At 31.9% G+C, this 21,087-nt stretch overlaps 4 protein-coding genes and 4 non-coding genes across 10 annotated transcripts; 3 read left to right on the top strand and 5 right to left on the bottom strand.

The window, feature by feature from the left end:
* The first annotated feature begins 158 nt into the window (after nucleotides 1-158).
* LOC138187927 (calcyphosin-like protein) lies at nucleotides 159-4,113 on the top strand. Of its 2 annotated transcripts, none has more exons than XM_069129211.1 (5): nucleotides 159-301; nucleotides 1,294-1,450; nucleotides 2,243-2,420; nucleotides 2,490-2,699; nucleotides 2,942-4,112. In XM_069129211.1, the coding sequence occupies exons 2-5, from the start codon at nucleotides 1,296-1,298 to the stop codon at nucleotides 3,041-3,043; spliced, it is 645 nt and encodes a 214-aa protein (XP_068985312.1). In that variant the 5' UTR covers nucleotides 159-301; nucleotides 1,294-1,295; the 3' UTR covers nucleotides 3,044-4,112. The 2 variants fall into 2 exon arrangements, with proteins under 2 accessions (XP_068985312.1, XP_068985313.1); XM_069129212.1 differs by lacking the exon at nucleotides 159-301 and adding an exon at nucleotides 1,146-1,164 and having other exon boundaries at nucleotides 2,942-4,113.
* Nucleotides 4,114-4,173: 60 nt separating this feature from the next.
* TRNAG-GCC (transfer RNA glycine (anticodon GCC)) lies at nucleotides 4,174-4,244 on the bottom strand. The gene has a single exon. It is a non-coding gene; the product is annotated as a tRNA-Gly (tRNA).
* A 1,230-nt stretch (nucleotides 4,245-5,474) lies between these two features.
* TRNAG-GCC (transfer RNA glycine (anticodon GCC)) lies at nucleotides 5,475-5,545 on the bottom strand. Its single transcript has one exon. It is a non-coding gene; the product is annotated as a tRNA-Gly (tRNA).
* Nucleotides 5,546-7,356: 1,811 nt separating this feature from the next.
* TRNAD-GUC (transfer RNA aspartic acid (anticodon GUC)) lies at nucleotides 7,357-7,428 on the bottom strand. The gene has a single exon. It is a non-coding gene; the product is annotated as a tRNA-Asp (tRNA).
* A 1,214-nt stretch (nucleotides 7,429-8,642) lies between these two features.
* On the bottom strand, nucleotides 8,643-8,714 carry TRNAD-GUC (transfer RNA aspartic acid (anticodon GUC)). The gene has a single exon. It is a non-coding gene; the product is annotated as a tRNA-Asp (tRNA).
* Nucleotides 8,715-9,121: 407 nt separating this feature from the next.
* On the top strand, nucleotides 9,122-12,940 carry LOC138187977 (27 kDa hemolymph protein-like). Its single transcript, XM_069129305.1, has 4 exons — nucleotides 9,122-9,507; nucleotides 11,244-11,735; nucleotides 11,816-11,984; nucleotides 12,075-12,940. Exons 1-4 carry the CDS (start codon nucleotides 9,462-9,464, stop codon nucleotides 12,283-12,285), a joined length of 918 nt encoding a protein of 305 aa, XP_068985406.1. The 5' UTR covers nucleotides 9,122-9,461; the 3' UTR covers nucleotides 12,286-12,940.
* Nucleotides 12,941-13,839: 899 nt separating this feature from the next.
* Nucleotides 13,840-17,218, top strand: LOC138188280 (interferon-related developmental regulator 2). Its single transcript, XM_069129910.1, has 6 exons — nucleotides 13,840-14,131; nucleotides 15,557-16,035; nucleotides 16,095-16,348; nucleotides 16,413-16,656; nucleotides 16,742-16,957; nucleotides 17,053-17,218. The coding sequence occupies exons 1-6, from the start codon at nucleotides 14,098-14,100 to the stop codon at nucleotides 17,137-17,139; spliced, it is 1,314 nt and encodes a 437-aa protein (XP_068986011.1). The 5' UTR covers nucleotides 13,840-14,097; the 3' UTR covers nucleotides 17,140-17,218.
* Nucleotides 17,219-17,775: 557 nt separating this feature from the next.
* LOC138188279 (uncharacterized) lies at nucleotides 17,776-20,992 on the bottom strand. Of its 2 annotated transcripts, none has more exons than XM_069129909.1 (6): nucleotides 20,790-20,992; nucleotides 19,597-20,324; nucleotides 19,399-19,521; nucleotides 19,158-19,322; nucleotides 18,912-19,076; nucleotides 17,776-18,347 (listed from the first exon to the last, which is right to left on the bottom strand). In XM_069129909.1, exons 1-6 carry the CDS (start codon nucleotides 20,851-20,853, stop codon nucleotides 18,069-18,071), a joined length of 1,524 nt encoding a protein of 507 aa, XP_068986010.1. In that variant the 5' UTR covers nucleotides 20,854-20,992; the 3' UTR covers nucleotides 17,776-18,068. The 2 variants fall into 2 exon arrangements, 1 of the variants encoding a protein (XP_068986010.1); XR_011175449.1 differs by having other exon boundaries at nucleotides 18,207-18,699; nucleotides 18,779-19,076.
* Between the last annotated feature and the right edge of the window lie 95 nt (nucleotides 20,993-21,087).

Below are 21,087 nucleotides of genomic sequence, written 5' to 3' on the forward strand. Positions count from 1 at the left end.
TTTTTTCCGATACACATGTTGTGACTAGTCGGTCGTTATGGATACGTTTTCTACAGACTATCGTATGGTTTATGTATGTCGAACACACCTTGTTTTCATACGTGAATGTGTTTTATCTGTTCACGTGTGTAATCCAGTGTGTAGCGTCCTATAGAATGCGCGGATCCGCTTCCAGGGAATCCCTTGTCACTCGCCTTCCGGTTCTCCTCAAAGGAGCTACGAATTCTTTTCACTCTTTTTATCATCACCAGTGGATTAGAATTACTCTAAAAAACAGTATATGCAGCTCCAAGATACCAAAGTAAGTTAAATCAAGATTAAATTTGATAAATAAATAAATTAGTATAGAAAGAAAAATTTCGAATTATTGTGATTAAGGCAGTCATTCTAAATTACCAACATAAATAAAGTATTTTAAAGATCTTTAGCTTAGCACAACTGCTTATGTTTGAAAAGAAACAAATCAAGATCTCAATCTAAAGGTCAATATCGATATTCAGATTTTAGATTAATACAAGCACTATATACATATTTTAGTGCAACTTGTTCCAAGGATGATTCTTTTTTGTGTATAACTATTTTTAACGAATGACTCACTGATAATCATTTCACTGACTCCCGTAAAAATATACCAAAATTTCACGGCAATTTACATCGTTCTGTCTTCGCTAATTTTATTACCAGCTGTGGTAATTTCCGCTCTGCTTTCATGCTTACAAGTAATTGGTGGAATAATTTGGAGCATAAAACAAGAATCGTTCAACGATCGATCGTCTAATCGTATGTGCGAAATCGATCCAATATTCTCATTCCAGTTTTTCAACGGGTCAATTTCGATGAGTTAGTGCTCCTTTCTAGCTATTTAGTTAACCAAGTTAGAGCGGGACCTTCACGGCACCTTTGGAGAAATTAAATTGCGTCTAATTAACGAAACGATCGAAGTATGCACAGTGGGGACACATTGCGTTGCCACTTCATATAGAGCAAGGAAAAAAACAGTGTAACGTTAAGCAAATTCCACTTCTCTTCCAATTTTCTTACCTCTTACTTATTTCTGTATTTATCTAATTAAGATAAGAAATTGCAAGGATTAATATACAAACGTATATCTGAATTTTGTGGATAGAACAATAGCAGGTCCCTGGAATAATAGAGGATGTATATGTATAGTTGAAAGTTATAGATTACTTTATAAGAATAATCAGAAAATCGAGATGTTGAGTACAGATTTTCTGTCTCTTTTTCAAACACCTGAATCATAGTCATGAGTCATTGCGCGGATTTCTCTTTCAGACATGTTCTTGAACAGACCACAGAGCGCAACAACCAGGCAAGAAACTGAGATGATCAATAAGGCCCAACGGGCCCTGTATAACACCACGGACTCCATAGAGAAACTTCGTTTGCTCTGTCTGGCCAGGGGTGCCAATGGCATCCTAGGGTTGGGCAGGTAAGTTAACAATTTCTTTTTAATTTATTTTATATATATATATATAAATTATGTAATCCAAAATTCCAAATACATATTCGAATAACAGTCCTTTTTCGTGTATAACAATTTAGCATAGCGTTACTTTTACATATATTATCCTATAACACTTAACAAGAGCTTCGTAGTATAAATGAGGTCAGTGAGGTCCCACAGCTCAAAATAAAACGAAGATCAAAAATAGCAAAATTGTATTAGAGGTTTCGATTTTGAGACAGAGATCGAGTTTGAAAATTTGTGAAGTATATATACGTAAATTGATTAATTCTCGACTGGATAGTAACCGATAATTGGCAGAAGGTTATTTTACATATGAGAATGAGTTGAAAATGAAGAACAAAATTTTGTCGTCTAAGGCCTCGTTTTGGAGAAAACAAAATTTCAATACGTTAATTAAGAATTAACTGGACACACATATTAGGCAAATCCGCAAGTTCGATTTTCTCGAAAATAGGACTTTAAATGAAAAAATGTTATTCTATATTTTTGACTTATTGTCACATTATATATTTGGAATAAGCTGCTATTGATTATCACAAATTTTCAAAATCGATTTTCTCAAGAATGAACTTCCTACACAATTTTGTTATTTTTCATTTTCGTCTCATTTTGAGCCTTAGAATCTCCCTCATCTCATTTGTACCATAAATTACGGGTCACCCTGCGTTATCCTATAACACTCAATACAAACTTATTATAAACTTCCAGAGAAACATAATAATTTATTACTATACCACAAGTTAATTTATGTAGAGCTTTTCGTCGTATGGACGATGACGGAAACAAGAAGTTGAACCTAGATGAATTCACCAGAGGCCTTGAAGAAAGTGGTCTGGAACTTCCAGAGGAGGATATCCAAAACATGTTCACGAAATTCGACACAGACAACGATGGGAACATCAGCGTCGACGAATTCATCGCTGGCATAAGAGTAAGTGCATTTTCCGAATTAGATAATTCAATAAATTGCTGGATTTTTAATAAAAACATTTTTGTGTAGCCGCCGATGTCTCAAAATCGCAGAAGCGTGGTGGATCAAGCCTTTAAAAAACTGGATAAAACCGGCGATGGAGTGATTACGATCGAAGACTTGAAAGGAGTTTACAATGTCAAGTGCCATCCCCGTTATATCAGCGGTGAAGAAAGTGAGGACAGTATTCTGAATAAGTTTCTGGCGAACTTTGAGCAAAATAATACTAGAGATGGCACTGTGAGTATCTTCTTTTCTCTATTGGAAATTTTTATTATAAATAATAGTCGAATGTAATAAAATATAGTAAATTAAATAATAAGTAGTAATAATAATAATCACTAAAATAATAATTGGATATAATAAAGTAGAGTAACCAAATAATGATTAGTAATAATAATTACTAAAATAATAGTTGAATATAATAAAGTAGAGAGAAACTGACTTTGGGCGAACTGCAGCATTCATAATTTTCGTTACAGGTCACTGAAGAAGAATTTATGAACTATTACAGCGCCATCAGTGCAAGCATCGATCATGACGCCTATTTCGATTTAATGATGCGAAATGCATATAAACTCTGAATCTTTACACAGTCCTGCAACAAGGTGTTCCTTCAGTTCTATTTATATTGGTTTTAAATTTACGACTATCGTGCTTAATGTCGACCTTTAAAGTATTCGCGCAACTAGTAGTGGCTAATGAAAAATTCATGCGCAAACCCCTAGACAATTTGCGGAATACAGCAAACTGACTTATGTAATAATTCATGGTTACTAGCTTCGCCTATCGGCCGATTTTCACCCAATGCAATTAATTGATGACTAAGGTGTTCTGTGAAGAAGCTAGTAAAATAATCCGTTGATCCTCATATCTATAACACTACAGTGTTTCTCAATCTGATCTAAAACTGTTTTTCGTGATTCTTAAATATTGTATATAAATTTAATCAATGTTAATTAATGTTCGTAATAAACAGAGAAGGTATTTATACGTTTAAACATTTACACATACGTGACTATTTTTCTGACTAGAATGTTTGGTCCAGTTTGAGAACCACTGCACCAAGTTGGCTATTTATATATTTGTATACACGACCATCTGTGAAATGTGTGCATAGCTCGTAAGGACAGAAGCTTGGTTACTGGGTCCAATGCAGCGAAGCAAGCACATATACTCATACTGTAAAATAGTATGTCATTTCATGCATTCTTTGACTAATACAATTTCACCTATTCAAGCCTTAGAAAGCAATTTCAAGCATTATAATTCTTAATCGGTAATCTTTTTCAATTTCACTCCTCCAATTACATGTATTTTAAAGTATAAGTGTGACGAAAATTGGATACTTAATATTTAGTTGGGAATCCTTATACAAATACCTCAGGCATGCGTCACGATTTTCTTCGATTTCTCAAACGATTTTAATCTCCATTTAGTATCAATCCCTTTCAAAGTACTTCAATTAGCAAGATATCTTTACCCTAGTCAAAATATTTTCTAGTTTAATATTTGATAGATGTTCGATAAATTATCAGTTTTTGATAATACCAATCTTTATCTCATTTCTTTACCGTGGATTAAATTATCAACTATGTTGTTGTGACAATTGTAATGTTTATTTAATAAATCTATAATAAATTTTATGATATATGAAAAAAACTGTTAAAATTATAGTATGCTATAAAATTACAAAGAAAAAAGAAAAAGAAGTTGCATCGGCCGGGAATCGAACCCGGGCCGCCCGCGTGGCAGGCGAGCATTCTACCACTGAACCACCGATGCTACGGGAAACATTTCAAAATATTATATAGAAATTGAACTAGTATGATCTAGTTTTAGATAATAAATTTTAATATAATCTCAGTACTCACTTTTAAATACTTTTGGTTGATATTGGCATCTAAGATCCGTTCGAAAGCTCCAGACCTATTTGTTGTATTTATTATAATGGACTGATGTGCGACAGACACAGTGATTCATCATAAGTTTGTAGTACAAATTTGCATTGTACATCATATTTTTGCAACAGGCCCTCAAGGAGTTTTCTCAGGCCGCATCCTCACGAAGGAACTTTTTCGACAACAGACAACATATAAAAGCAATTATCAAAACATACAAATCTACTAACTTCAGGCCTAATTCAAACAGATAATCGATCATGTATATACATACATAAAAAAGATACACGCTGCTAAATCTGGTAATTAGATTTAACTACTGACTTAATCTCGTAACAACGATCATATACTTATGCATATACGTATATATATTATCTATAAATATAATAGCCCAATGCAAATAACAAAGTTGCCTTCTAAGAAGCAATGTTATCAAGTTTAGTTGTAATTGCCAGTAAGAAATTTATTATAAAAAACCTTAAAAGAAAAAATTGATCGGAATATTTCTCCTGATTATGACATTGTCAAGCCGGCTTTTTCACGAAAAGACTATTTTATACGTATCTTCCCCATTTATTTTCTCTAATAAAAGAAACATCAAATATTTGCACTTGTTTCGAAGAAACAAGAAAGAAAAATCTGTGTGTTGCCATTTTTGTACCCTAACGTTTGAATGACTTCTAGTTGATACTTAATGTGCATGTTTTCAGTATTGTCATCTACATATGTATGTATATATATGCATATAAAAATACGCAGCCATTCAAGTGACTTGAAATCGCTGAGTTGCCAGGTACCAAATTCCATTGTCTAAGTAAAAAACACAGATATTATTTCAGTTATTTTACTTAATAGCCGTTATACAGTAAGAGAACGTGAAGCCTTAAAAATATTCAAAACAATCGTTCAGTTTTTTATACTAATGGGATCTAGGAAGTGGTAGCGACACAACCTTAAGAGTGTAATAAATTAAATCCTCTTAGGTATTACATCGTAGGTCACGGGTTGTCTATTTTAAAATTGCAACACAGAGAATGATACACATAATGGTATAAAATAAAAATAAAACTAAGTACGTAATAGAAAATTATAATTAATAAAGCAAAAAATACTTTGCATCGGCCGGGAATCGAACCCGGGCCGCCCGCGTGGCAGGCGAGCATTCTACCACTGAACCACCGATGCTGTGTAGGAAAAGACAAAATATCTCTAAAAACTGATGTAATATGATCTATTTTCAGCTATTAGCAAATTTTACTACGAGTCTATTATCATGTTATATTTCAACACTTTCCAATCTTTATGCTACTACGCTTCTCCGAATAAAAAATCTTTTTCTGCGCCTCCCTACCTTTTATTTTTTTAATAGATATAATAATATGGACACGTTTTAAATAATAAAAACTTTATTACGTAGGAAAGCTGAAAACTACAATTAACAGAATAATAAGATTTTACTATGACATATACGTGCGTTACGATATGAAATTTTATTTGTTTGTAGATATTATGGTATAAAAATTAATATCTTATTAAAAAATTTTTGCATCTTCCCCGTAAATAGTCTAATAATAGTAATATTTGAGCATTTATTTCAAAACCGCAAGGAAAGTATTGTATGCCCGTAATACTAGTTGCTGTATTTAAAGTAAAATGAAAACTTTTAAAAATATTTAAAAATCAGTAGAATTACATATATATATAAATAGTACAAGAAAGAGTAAGTGTTCGTAGTTTTCGTCACCCACGGATTTGGAAAGAGAAGATTGGGACACTCGAGGGTGCCATAAATTGAGTCCTCTTCCATACTACGTTGTAGGTTAACAGGTTTTGCCACTTCTTTTCGGTTTTACTTACAATATTTAATAGGAAACCAGTAGTACGTTTTGGAGAAATCATCTGTTCGTTTCTAGAATCAAAAATACACTTCCTGATATTATTTTACGACGTTCAGCTTCTTTGACTACAATTCAGTCCAGTACGTTCACCGCTGCAGGTGTCACGTAAACTTAACACAACTATTAATTTTGTTTTAATTAAACTTTATTATGAATTCAGCAATCACAATTTAATACACACTGAATTAACATAAATTACAATTCACTCCAACCACATTATGTAAGACTTAGTTACGATGATACGTTAAATACACGACTGTTATAAGGGTAGAGACCGGTAAAAGATATGTTGACTATTCTAAGGATACAGAATAAGTGAGTCTTACTGACGATACTGTGTCTGATGAAGGCTAGGGGTGGGTGTGTCTAAGGACACGGGACTATCGGATTTGTTGATGACAATTTTGGTTAAGGAAGTGAGGGCAGTAGACACCGTCTCCGATTGGATAATAAGACGGTTGGTGGACCAGGAAGGGTTTTAGCTGCCCTCGCGAGAAAGTTGCTAACGGAACATACCAGATGTGAAGAAAACCAACTTTCTATGCTAACACGTGGTAGATAATAAACGTAAAAGGGAATCTAAGACAAGAAACACTCGCTTGGTCCGAAGGACCTTAACTATGAAAATTCCAAGACCCCTGGTGGGTACTTAAGACTATTGAGGGTACGCGCCAAGGATGTGCAGACATCTGGGTGCCCTCTCGACCGCGGTGTGTGGCCTGGTCTCTGATGCGAATTGACGTTACACAGGGAACAAATGAAACGGGTATTTCCAATTAGTTACGAAATAACAATAATTTTTGTGACTATCATCTTTTTTATTTCAAAACGACACTTTAATGCCCGAGTTAAAAGGTCAGTAAAAAACATCTATTTATAAAAATTAACAGTTTCAGTCAGTCCCTACGAAACAGAATAGCCCTGATATGAAATGTAAAGGTTTCATGACCACGTTGAAGAGACTGTCTTTCGCCTTTCTTTGTTTGGTATTCTACATTTTTGTATACAAGCTACTTTAGCATAGTATACTCTTACCAAATGTCGACAAAACATAAATAACTTTGCAGGCCGGTACGGTCGAATTTAAAAAAAAAATATCTCCCCGGCGGGGAATCGAACCCCGGTCTCCCGCGTGACAGGCGGGGATACTGACCACTATACTACCGAGGATTGGATGAATGCAGTTTTTATTTTAGTGGTGAACTGATTCACATATATTTATATATGTTTAACATTATAAATCTTTTTATTCTAATACATTTATATTGTTCACTACATTACTCTTTATGTTGAATTGCTGTTATATTATTCATATGCACATATAAAGACTATCTTTCCTATTTTCGCAGTATTATTTGCAACAGATTTCATAGAAATGCAAAACAGATCAAATGTCACATATCCGAGGCATTGCAATGAACAAATAGATAGAAACCTGAGAAGATGAAGCTTAAGCAGGATCGCTTAAGTTGTTATGTTGTTTACGTGAAACCTTGTGAACTCAACAGTGAAATATAACCCGAATCTCACTCACCAATTTCCCACTAATCGAACTCTCAAAAGATACATCAAAGGTATTTATTCACTGATTTGGTTGTAATCTTTCTATCTACTACTTGAAGAAGTTGCTAGTAAAGCTTTTAAAAATGGAATATCAAAATATAATTCCTACTGACTTGTTTGAAATGGGATATTTTAATTGATTGAAGAAAATGAAATTGTAATATTTTTCCTATGACTGTGCCTTACGAATTAAGGCCTAAAGTCGCCCCTTTTGTACTGCGGAAAAGCACTTAAAAGGATAACACCACTTTAAGAATCTAGAGTCTTGAAACCTAATTTAATATTGCATGGACTTTACCATTGGTATAGACGGTATTCAAAAAGACAGTGTGTCGCATGCGGCCCTGATTGTCATTGCACCAATCAGTGCTGTTATTTGATGCTTTAATTTTGGACCTCGTTATATTGTGAAGGTTATTAAAAGCATATATGCTTAAACATATCATTAAAGTCTCTACTATTTATTGTAAGGATCAAATATTTGCAAGAGTAAAAGTATACAAGTATACAAGTATACAGTCGTATACAAAAGACTACAATAACAGCCAGGACATAGTGGACTTTATCTTACGGCGTGACAACGATCCTTGCATTTTCATAGTAAGGCCATTGTGTTTCATAACGGCGAACGAACTGGATTAAATAATTGTAGTCGGATATTAATCAAACGTCTCAAAGTAGCGACAGTAAAATATAGTTTTGAGTATATTTTACGAAATATAGACATTTATTAAAATGTATATTTTTTACGTTATAATTATATAAAAAAGGAAAGAACAAAAACAAGAGAAAGTTATTTGAAAATTATGCAAAAAAGATATCTCCCCGGCGGGGAATCGAACCCCGGTCTCCCGCGTGACAGGCGGGGATACTAACCACTATACTACCGAGGAATCTGTATATTCAGTTCTTTAAATACATCTCATAAAGGTATAAATTACCAAATAAATTATATCGATATTTGTTACATATAAAATATCCTAAAGATTGTCTAAATTCTATATTATTAAGGATCAATTCAAACTCTATAACTTTCTATGTAAAATGTTCAACCACTATTAAATTATATAGATATAATTATTTCAGTATAATTTATTCAATGCAAAATTACTTGTTTATTTTCAAAACAGGAAAAATTATGCAAAACAACTAGAATTACATTAGCTGATATATATATATATGTATATATGTGCATACATATTCATAGAATCGAATTAAAATTAACACAGAAGCAAAGGTAGTATATGGAGTATATATACATACTATGCATATGAGATTTATATAAGCGGAGCGCGTGCGCTCAACAACTTAGTATCGGAATATTGTTCTCGGGAGTTACTACAGTGTATCTCTGTCCTCCGCTTTCTAAATCACTGTGTCTCGCTCTCTTATCTCTTTTCCTTTCACTAATTTTCCGGACGACGCTGACACATCGGCGTACGCTTCTTATAATAAACAGAACAATTCGAATGCGCTCAGAGTGACACTTGTAGTGATGCGTAACTGAACGTACATTTCTATCTCGTTATTTCACCACATAAATACTTTTCTCTACTTTTCCGGATAATACATAGTGTTCCGACGTTGGCAAACATCTCCACACAATCCCTGGTCGAACATATTTTAGCAACAAAATAGAAATGATCAAATACTCTACCACATTAACTGCCATGATATTCCTCTCTGGTAAGTTGCTACATGGAATTTTCTCCTTCCTATTAGTTAGAAATGATTAGATCGTTTTTTTTTTTTTGCATCTTTTTCTCTATTTTTTTCATTGACAGAATTCTTAACAATGATTCATGACACGCGATATCTTATAAAAACAAAAAGGAGACTTGCGTGCACGGTCGACCGAGGCGGAAGAAAAAATTTGACATACGTAAGATGATCGCATGTGCAAAATCATGTTTACGAATGTTTTATTTTTTGTGTGATAAATAATGTCTCTAATAGGAAACGTTGTTTTGTGAACAAACACGTCAGGATTAAGCGTTACCAATCAAAACGCAGTTGTTTCCGGTTATGTATTATTTGAAAGAACTGGTCATTGTTCTATATCGAACATAGCAAACAGTCAAATCTCGAATCTTGCTTTCGACTTTATGATCAAGAAACGAAAATGACCTTCGTACATACTCGCGTAATCGATAACAATACGGTCATTGGGATTAAATGCAGTTACAGCGTATCGAATGCTCGATTTATGGACATAATGTATGATCTCTGTGCAGATGTTTAATAAATAGAGTACCTCACATAGATATTTACAAAGATAGTATAACGATCATGGGAATCATGTATTGATGGGAAGTAAAGTTAAAGACTGCATTGTTCTCTCCTTGTACCGGACTACTTATCGTTACAGTACACGTGTGACGAACGCACAGATTGCACGTTGATTCAATCCATGCACTTTGTACTCTATGAAACTGCTTCAGTTTTTTTACAAACAGAATATGCATAGAACACACGAAAACATATTTAACCTGGTACAAAATATATTTTATATACTTTCCTTATTATTTGAATTCATTTTATCAGAAATTTTACGTTATCGTAACCTATAAATCGATGGTTTACTGTACAACTATTATATGTTCACCTTTTGTGAAACTTGTGTTTTTATAAGCAACGAATAGTTCTTGATTGTTTCTTATGCTGTATAAAAATTACATTTATATCTACTTTATAAATTTGTTAAAAATGATATTTTTGTTTATTATATTATAGAAATATTTTTAAGGATCCATTTTTGACATTTTATGTTCTTAAAACGGACCTTATAATAGCATTGATAAAAAATAAACACAATGCAAAAGGTACTTATTTAGGTATAAAGTGCAATTGAATGTTTTAAATTGTTTTTCTCGAAAACGCTAAAAGTACACATACAATATTTGCGCTGTATCGAAATGTATTCGTAAAACAACAAGAGTAATTAAATTGATTCTAATCCTCACCGACATAAACACTAAATGACAAAATAATTTAATTACTTTCGGAGATTACACAGATAAAAAATAGATACTTTGTGGTTACAAGTCGAAGCAACAACCAATGCAAAGTCCACATGATATTTACTTCCTTTCTGAACAGGAAATGCTACAAAACAAGATTTTTAATAGCCGCGAAGATAAACGTTTTGGACTTCAGCATTTTAAAAAGATAATTAAAAGCTATACACAGCAATAAATGTTTTTTTAATCTAGTTAAAGATTTTATTGGGCTAATCATTAAATGTTTGAACAGAGAATTGTTGGAAATTTACTATTAGTAGAATATTGTATTTTAAAAAAAAGATTTGAATTATTTAAAAAAAGGAAAAAAAGATTTGCATATAAATTAAAGGTCTATTATAAATTTTCTTATATTTATATAAATCAATATATCAATAATAAATTAATTATTTTTCATTACAGGCTTTCTTGGACATACTATTTCTCAACAAGATGTGCCCAACGCGGAAGAAGTGTTAAACAAAGTTTCCAGTGCCATCAACTTAACCTCATCTAGTGGAATCCCGAATATAAATAATATCAACACATCTGGAATACATGTTCTGGAAGAAGCTACAAATGTTTTCAAACAAAGATGCGAGCAGTATGGGGGAGACGGCGCATTTGAGAATGTTGAGAATGCAAGGGATAAATTCAAACAGTGCCTTGATTCGTTTGTTAACTACACAGCATTGGAGCAAGAAATGGAACAGTACAAGCCTACTGGAGATTTGGATATAGTGTTCAAAAAGTACTGCCAAAAAACTCCCACTCTTAAGCAATGTGTCAGAAATTTTACCACAGCAGTGGAACATTGTGTACAACCACAGGAACGAAAAAATAAAGAACTTGTTCATAATATTACAGATTCTCTCTTAAATTTTGTATGCTACAAAGAAGGAGATCGTATTGCTCGTATGTATTCTTTTGTTGGATCATTTAATGTAGGAAACTAGTATCTAATCATTGCTAAAAAGCATTTTAATTGCTTGCAGTTTTTATATCTGCTAATGGGCCAGAATGTCTGAAGTCGAAACAACAGGAAATTCAACAGTGTATAAACTCTACGTTGGGAAGTTATATGATTCAACTAGATTCCAACACTGAAACTTTACATTTGTTAGATAATCTTCCACTCCTTGCCCTTGGAAATAAAGAATGCACGTAAGGATCAATGCATTTAAGTATAGTAAATTGATGGTAATGATCAAAAAGGCTACAAATATAAATTACACTTTTTTTATCTATTTGCAGAGACATGTTCAAACTTCAAAGTTGTATTGTAAAAGATCTGGAAGAATGTTCAGATCCAACACCAGCAAATATTGTGGATTCTATATTTAATTTTATTCGAAGAGCAACACCATGTCAGAATATGATGGCACTTGAAAGTGCTGCTTCTAACTTCAAAGTTAATTTACTAGTTACAATAAGTCTAGTATTTGTGTCATTAAGATTTGTATAAAAGATTTAGTTCTAATAGAGTTTATGTACAAAGAAACTACTTTGGGAGATAAAAAGATTTTTTTTCTACAAATATAAATTTTACTATTCAAAATATTAGGTTTTCAATGAAGCATAATATGTGATACTTTTGAAAGTAAAAGTAACATTCCAATGTATAAAAAAAATAAATTTTTTTATCTTCAAAAACTTTTTTCACTACATTGATTGCAATGTAATAAACAAAATTTGTACTATTCTAATGATTCTGGTACCTCAGAATAGACTGACATATTTGTAAGTGTCCATCTGAATACACAAACAAATGTTAAATATAAGTTATAACTACAGTAGAATCTAGATCTTTCTTCACTTTTGCTACACTTGGAATATATTCAATTTTGTACCATAGTAATGTAATCAACTAAATTCATACAGACTTGTAATATAACTACTATGAATTATATGCAATAACAAGCCTCATATAATTTTAATCATTTACCTCTAATTTATTGTAGCATACATTGTATCTCTTTACGTGATATTTAAGGCTAAAACATGTGTATATTCATTTCTTCATTGTATATATTCCTATGTTATTGTTACAATGAAAATGTATCATTGTGAAGCGCTTTTTTATATTCGAAAATATAAAATAATATACAATTTTTCTTGTGATACAGATCTTTTTACAATAGTACAAATTTATATGTTTAATAATGATATTCATACCTCGTGATGTCCTATTGATTTTTATATCTCAATGCAGTATAGATTGATGTCTATGGTGCTATAACATTTAAGCACTAATGGCATTGTTATAACAAAGTACAATGCCTTGTAAACATATTTATACAATCATCATTGAAAACTTCTCATGTATGCTATTATTTATTATATAAAATAATTTGAAATTATATTAGAACTATAATGAGATGACAATTATATTGGAAAAATTTTAACCTAATCTAAGATATAGAAGTTGCAAGATACCATTGCAAACTTATATTTAACAAAAAATGAGTGTAAGTATGAATAATCACTTTATGCATGTAATAACTATCAAAAATGCACATTAAAATTAGCATTATAAATGATTAGTTGTTCAAATATTTATGTAAAATATATACCTGTACTAAATATCTTGTAACTTATTTACACGTTTTCAGAATTGTTAAAAATTTTACCAATATAATCATAATATTTGGATTTCATTATAGATTAATAAAACTTCAAAATATTTCGTATAACAGATATAATATGTTCATAAAAGATGTTGACAGGTGTACAGATTCTTTTGCGAATCATTGTATTTCTATTTGTATTGTGCATGCATGCATTCAAAAGTTCATATGAACATTCCTCGAAATACGATACATGCGTTTCATATTATCACGCGCGAAACGCTCGAATAAAATGAGAATATCTTCTATTGAAACTGACAGTATCACATGCGCGATGGCTCAATTGATGCAAGCTGATTGGTCTTATTCCCCTAGTTCAAGCAAATCGACCCGCTCATTGGCAAGCACGTGACTTTTATAGAAATATGTACCACATGCGCAATCAGTGTTTTGCGCACATTCGCCTACGTTCGGGTAGATTCGCAGCGCAGGTCGTGAAAGACAGTGCACTTGAGAAAGCCCATCGCAGGCTGTCTCGACGTGTATGTTTTGAACAATTCGCAACATGTTAATGAGTTTTTACCAGATTTTAATTAAAAATTCATGCAGTGTGTTCAGTATACGAAAGAAAATTAATAGTGCAAGACATTTACCCTCTTGATTAAGTATTTCTGTTAGTATCAATTGTGCTATAAGGAAAGTGAAGGACGATGCCAGGCAAAGGAGGTAGAAGGCGAAAATCCGGTGAGGAAAAGCTGCTTTTCATTTTTCATTTCATTTCCCTGCTGATTTACGAATGCAAAATGATCATTTTAAAATATCTTCAAGGCCAAGCGTCGACCAAAAGAGTTTCGATTAACTTCGCGCTAAACGTTCTTTATTAAATTATCAGCATTTTCCTGGAATGACTCATCAAGCATTGAAAATGTTATTTATTTCGCCTTACGTCACGTGCTAGATGGTCAGCTATTCCGATTATTTCAACGATATCATAAATAAAGTCACAAAATAATGTCGTGGCTGAAAAAATTGCATATCGATCTATGAAATTTCTGGCGATATGTTCGAGTCGAAGTAACGTCGTGACATTACCACCTATCCCCATGTGACTTTCATGCTTCTCGCACATGGGTTTGGGTTAAAGACAGAAGGAAAATTTTTATGCTCGAAATATTAAGAACTAACGATACCAATCGCTACATTATTCGTATTGCATAACGAGATATAGAAAACAATGCGGAAATGCTTGTTCTGTAAATATTAAATTTTTCTTTGAATCGCAAAATGTTTAATAAAAAAAGAGACATGTTTCGTATGTTTCGCATGTTACAGAAGCTTACACGAAAGTTTAGGTAGATGAATCATGCTTTTCAAAACAACCGATGCTTTTTTCGCATTATGTGTACTAAATTTAGATCGTCATACGTAGTATTCGATCTAAAATGTTATTTATCATTTACAGATTATTATGGTAAACTTATCATTTCCTTGATGCGAGTTTGAGCTGCGTAAATGTTACTTTTGCGTTCCATTTTACAAATAATAACGTTTATACTTTAAGAATGTTGATTATTTTTATGCACATTAAAAATTAAAAGATTATAATGAGCTAAATCATACAATTTAATTCTACGTGATTTGATACAAGTAATTTATTTATACAAATCATACATATTATGCAATTATCAGTATGTGTCATAAACATTTGAAAAGTTGCATTGATTAGAATTGCAAATATCTGTAATGAATGTGTAACACTTATATCACACAATGTGTTGTAGTAATTTTCTGGTTTATAATAAGTTATACAGCTGTTTTTTGAATGACTTTTTGTGGAATTATAATTTTATATAGATTGACTAAATTTTTATCTAGACAGTCACATGTGGTACAATTATTTTAGATAGCAACAGCTAACAGCTGTTTAGACTTCACATTATGTAATATGATATTTGCTTTTAATATCTGCTATATTTGACTACTATTATCTACATAAATTAAATACAGATATTGATCATTCATCATTTATGTTATTGATCATTTTATCCTTTATCTTCTTTTCAATGTATTATTTTATATAATAAAAATAGAAACAATCTTGTTTCCCTTCTTACAATATTTTTTATTTATTAAATATTGCCTGTAACAAGAAAATTACTTTGCCTATAGGTCATGCTGGAAAAAAAGCTGAGCTAACATCTGATGAAGATTCGATTAATAATGATGCATGCAGTATATCCAGTAGTCAATCTGACAATCGCAGCATGTTAGATGATATGAATGATAATGAGGTTGATGAATTCGTGCAACAAGAAGCATTCGAAGAGAAATTGAAGGAAGCTATTGACGGTTTAACACAGAAGAGTGCAAAGGGCAGAACAATTTGCTTCAAAGGAATGGAAAAAATCTTTGCTATCAAGTACATTCCAGATTTTGTAGAGGATAGGAAAATGACCATCACAGATTCAGTGGAGCGGGGTTTGAAAAAGGGCCGTGGCGAAGAACAATCTACAGCAGCCAGATTAAGTACCTTGCTTTGTGTTCAACTGGGAGCTTTCGAAAGCGCAGAAGTAGTCTGTCGTGATTTGAAAAGTACTTTGACTCTTATCGCCAGCGACACCACGGCTTCCACACAAGCACGTTCAGAGGTAAAACAAAAAAAGAAACAGTTCGATTTACATGCGAATAATAAATTATTTACTTACAGTGTTGTTGGGCTCTAAGCATGAATCAATTCTTATCGGGCAATGACGCGACCGTCACTATGGAAATCGTGCAATTACTGTCTACTATCTTTTCTGGTTCTTACCTAAAAGGGAATGGTGCTATAGCGACTATATCTGTGGAGGTTGCAGCGTTACATTCTGCGGCTATATCAGCGTGGACACTTCTTTTAACAGTAATGCCCCCAGCTGATATATATAATTTGCTTGCGAGCAATAGAACCAATAGTTACATGCCGTAAGTATCTTCAAATAGGCTAAAAAGTTGCGTGAAATAATAAAATTAACCATTTTTATTAAAGGTCCCTGAATAGATTATGCGAGTTACTAGAATCACCGCATTTGGACATAAGATTGTCGGCTGGCGAGGCCCTAGCTGTAATATTCGAACTGGGTCGCGATTTCTCTTGTGATTACGAGCAAGATTGGTCGTTAGATCTAATTGAGGTGTTAAAAGAGCTGGCTACGGATTCGAACAAGTACAGAGCAAAAAAAGATCGCAAGCAACAGAGAGCTAATTTCAGAGACATACTTCGTTACATAGACGTGCGTTTCACAATAAGAATATTGAAATATTGTACGCAATCACCGTATACTGTATTATTGATGACACATTTATGATTTTTATTAGGAAGACATTGTACCAGAAATGCATGTAAAATTTGGTCAAGAAATTCTGTATTTAGAAGGATGGTGTGCACGAACTCAGTACAACGCATGCTGTAGATTGCTTGGACCAGGTATAAATATTCATCTTGCAGAAAATCAACTTCTGCGCGAAATCTTTCATCTTGGTAACAAAGTTTTACCGATACCATTAAATCAGAAAACGAGTAAATTAGAAAGAGTAAGTTTGCTAAGTTTAATTCCAAGAGATTAATTATCATTAACTTTAAAGAAACAAAATAATTAATTGAGTGAATTTTATTATATTTCATTTAGACATTGATGAATGCTGCTGCATTTAAGGCACGTACTATTCAACGTAATAAAAATCGGGACAAACGATCGGCAGCCTTGGCACCGTGATTCTTCAACTTTCTGCTTTTATACGCTAGATAATTTTTTTTCAAATAAGAAACACGATTAAATTTTTTATTTATTATAACCATTCTATAAGGACATAAGGAAACTTATTGCATACTATTCTCCACGATAATCTATTTTAAATTGTAAATAGAGATGAACAAAAAAACTGTTATACTTCAAAATTTCGTTTAAATTGGGTAGATAGAAAATTTGTTTTAACTTGTTCTTAATTACAGTCGAATGTTGTTTAATACTATTTCAATTCTGTATATATAATATTAAAATATGTACATGTTACAAAACTGCTTAGTATCTATTATACTTGTTTTTCTTTATTGAATTTAATGATTATTGTTATGTTAGCATAATTTTGTAAAATTTGCGGTATAAAAATAATTTTTTTCTAATTTGAATGCTTGAATTATTATCGATTATTTTAACTTCTGTAATATTTAGAATGTACACAAAATTATACGCTAAATGTTTGTATTAGATGTAACTATTTAAATAAGTTATGTTATTAAGAATCGATATATACAAATATATGAATTGGCATTGTACATAATTACATAAGTTATGAAATATAGGATAGGAATTCTTCATTATATATTATATGATAAAATAAAGTGGAGATACTTGCAATTACTGTCATTTTATTATTTGACATATTCGATTATTGTACAGATCTGTGTACATAACAATCCCCCTCAATCATCTAGAAATATGTAGTAAATCTCTTATCTACATCATCACAGTTATGTCAGAAAGTATAAATACATTAGACGAATTGTATGTAATACATAAACTATCCAAACGGTATTTTTCACACACATATTACTTTATAAAAGTGTAATTACTGCATAATCGCAATCTGTTTAATATAAAACACTTTTTGTAAGAATTTTTCCTTTTTTTCTTTTATGGGAACATCATAAATATAATTTTACCATTTGATCTCTAAATTCTCTTTCAGTTAGCATGTGCCACCTGTAGTTTAATATTCTAGATACCTCTTTTTCCGTACTTTCATAGCTACGACTATTTTCTTTAATCCACTGATAATGTTCTGGTGACCAATTCATAATTTTTAACCAATCCCCGTCGCATTTCTTTAAGGTTGAATATCTCCGGACGTACAAGCAACGCAAGTTCTTTGCTGTAGACACGATTTCTAATATCGTGGCGGTTGAAATTTTATCTCGAATCATCTGCAGAAAAACATTTATTAAATATACAAGTCTGTTAAATTATGAATTCAAATTACTCAAAATCTTTTTTATGAGTTAGTTATTTGAAAGACAATTTGACAAATGTATTAGCTGAATACTAAGGAAACCAATCCGTGGATTAACGTAATCGTATGAAGTATTATTCGTTCAATAACCAAAAGCCCAGGCAAGTTATCAAATGTGTCATGGTAAAATGTTTGCCTCCCACTGATTGGCTTCCAAGTCATTGATACAGTAATCGATCTGAATTTAAATCTGTTGCCTTGTGTACTATTGACAAATCATTGATATATTGCCACACAACATATGTATATAAATAGATCCATAGAAGCTGTAAAAGATGTTTTTCATATTTTCAATGTGTTTCTTTAAATTCCATTATATATGCAATCTAGTTAGATAAAACTTACACAAATAGAGATAAAGCCTTTTGTATAACAAAAATTCGAATGCATGCTATCACATTAAGAGTTAGAGTCATAGAGTCTGATTTTAAGAAAATCACGATATACATCAGAAATTCGTTCAAACACAAAGTGATACCAGTGTATGAAGGTTCGGACACATTTTGCAAAATTGTACTATTGCTTCATCCAATCTTTGCGAAAAATTTCTAGGCGCAAAATATCTGGTTAGACCTTTGAATGCATACACCCTTATTGTCGATTCGAAAAACGTTCCGTGATTAAGAATAGTTGAAGATGAAATCTGAAATTTTTAATCTATGTAATTAATCTTTGGATTATTAAATTTAACAAATATACGCAAGTAATCACAAAATATACTAACCTGTGTATTTGGAGTATTTAAAACTATACTGTGACATGGAATACTTCCATGTTCTAACAAATCAATAGGCAAAAGTATATCCGTAGGTTTATAACTTTCCACTTCAAAATGTACTCTAATGTGTGGATTGTTTTTTCTCATTTTAATCCAAGCTTTTCTTGTAGGCTAAATCAATAAAGATCAATTAAATTATTGTATTTGGAACCATGCACTTTATAAAATTAATATTCACAATTATTACCAATCTCATTGTGGTATCTTTCTGGCTATAGCGATTTTGAAGTATATGAAGATGTTGTAATTTAGTATAACCAATTAAATCTATCACATCTTCATGGAGGTTTTGTGGACTAATGACTAATACCTTTGCATAAAACAAATATTTTAAGCTAAATAATGCATATGAATTGTGTTATATTTTTACCTTGAATGAACTTACATTTAAATTAATAAATACTCCTACATGTAGAAGGGGGCAATAATACCTTGTGGTATTGATTAGAATCAGCTTCGTCAATGTTTGCGTACAATTAGCACAGATATCATCCATTAAATGTAAAGCTTCTTTGGTATCTAACATAAGATCTATCAACTCTAAGCATCTCAAATTACGTAAATTACGCATTAGCCTTTTCAATGCTTCTAGTAATTTTCCACCAGTACCAAAAAGTCTAATACTATCAGGATCATCTCTATTTGCCATGTTACAAGGAAATGTAAACTTAAGTCGTCGAATGTGAGTACCGACTCCTGCCACTGATGTATTATCTGATCCTTGTCTCTCAGTATACCAAGATATCATGTTCATGAATTCATAAAGATTATAGAAATTCAACATAGGGTCAAAAACTAGAGATCTGAAATTCCTGCCAACTTTATTCAAACATGCAGAAGCTCTCATATGATCTAACACATATTGCCAACCACTATGATAGTTAAATTTGCCTCTAGTAAGTGTATTATCCTCCAATGTAAAGGTAGACCATACCCTTGGCAATTTAAAGGCACGATACCATGACCTACATACCAAAGATGCATAGTATTTTTCGCGAATAGTTAAGTAAGAAAAAATTTCCTCTAGAAGTATATCAGGCGTTTGATCCCAGCAGCTATATACTTTATTTTCTCTATCATCTTCAATGTCGTCTTCAATGTCTATGTACAGCGCTATAGCATTAACAAACATTTAATTTTTATGACAAAATAAAGATTATAACTAACTATGAGATAGGAGCTACTTTAAATTTCCTTAATATCAGATTTATCAGAATGATTAAAATTCTTAAGACATAATTTTTTACAGAAATTTTATAGATCTACAACAGTATATTTTTGGAAATTTGCATTTTTTACGAAGTATTATGGAAATAAAGAATATACGGATGAAGCTTCGCATCATACGTATTTTCTTTTTGATTTTTCAAATACAAGTTTTTTACTTTGATCATCGGTAATTCTAATGTTCAAAATGTACGAAGTGCATACGACATATAATAATACGGTTAATAATTTTGTAAATAGATTAAAAACATAATTATAACGCAATGATTCTATGGTAGTATGTAATTATTTACGTTTCATTTTGCCTTTTGACATTTATCATTCAATAACCTGCCGCGTTTTAAGTCTTACCTCGATCTTCTTCGTCAAATTTCCAGCAGCCCTTGCTCATTTTCACTGTCGAATCGTTATCCATATCGTGTCAAAATAAGTTGATTATTTCTCTCTGACAAACTATTTTCCATACAATATTTCTAAAAATACACGAAAATTGGAAGGGGACGTTGTGGTCGATCGAACATCTCCATGATCGAGTTTAAGATAGGATATTGTTAGGTTTTATTCACTATTGTGAACACTATATTTTTGTACCGGTAAAAGTTTTTGATACTATTTGAATCGACCAATCAAACGATATCGATGACAGTCA

This window comes from Bombus flavifrons, chromosome 16 (genome assembly GCF_040668555.2).
Source record: "Bombus flavifrons isolate JBK064 chromosome 16, iyBomFlav1_principal, whole genome shotgun sequence".
Classification (NCBI taxonomy): domain Eukaryota; kingdom Metazoa; phylum Arthropoda; class Insecta; order Hymenoptera; family Apidae; genus Bombus; species Bombus flavifrons.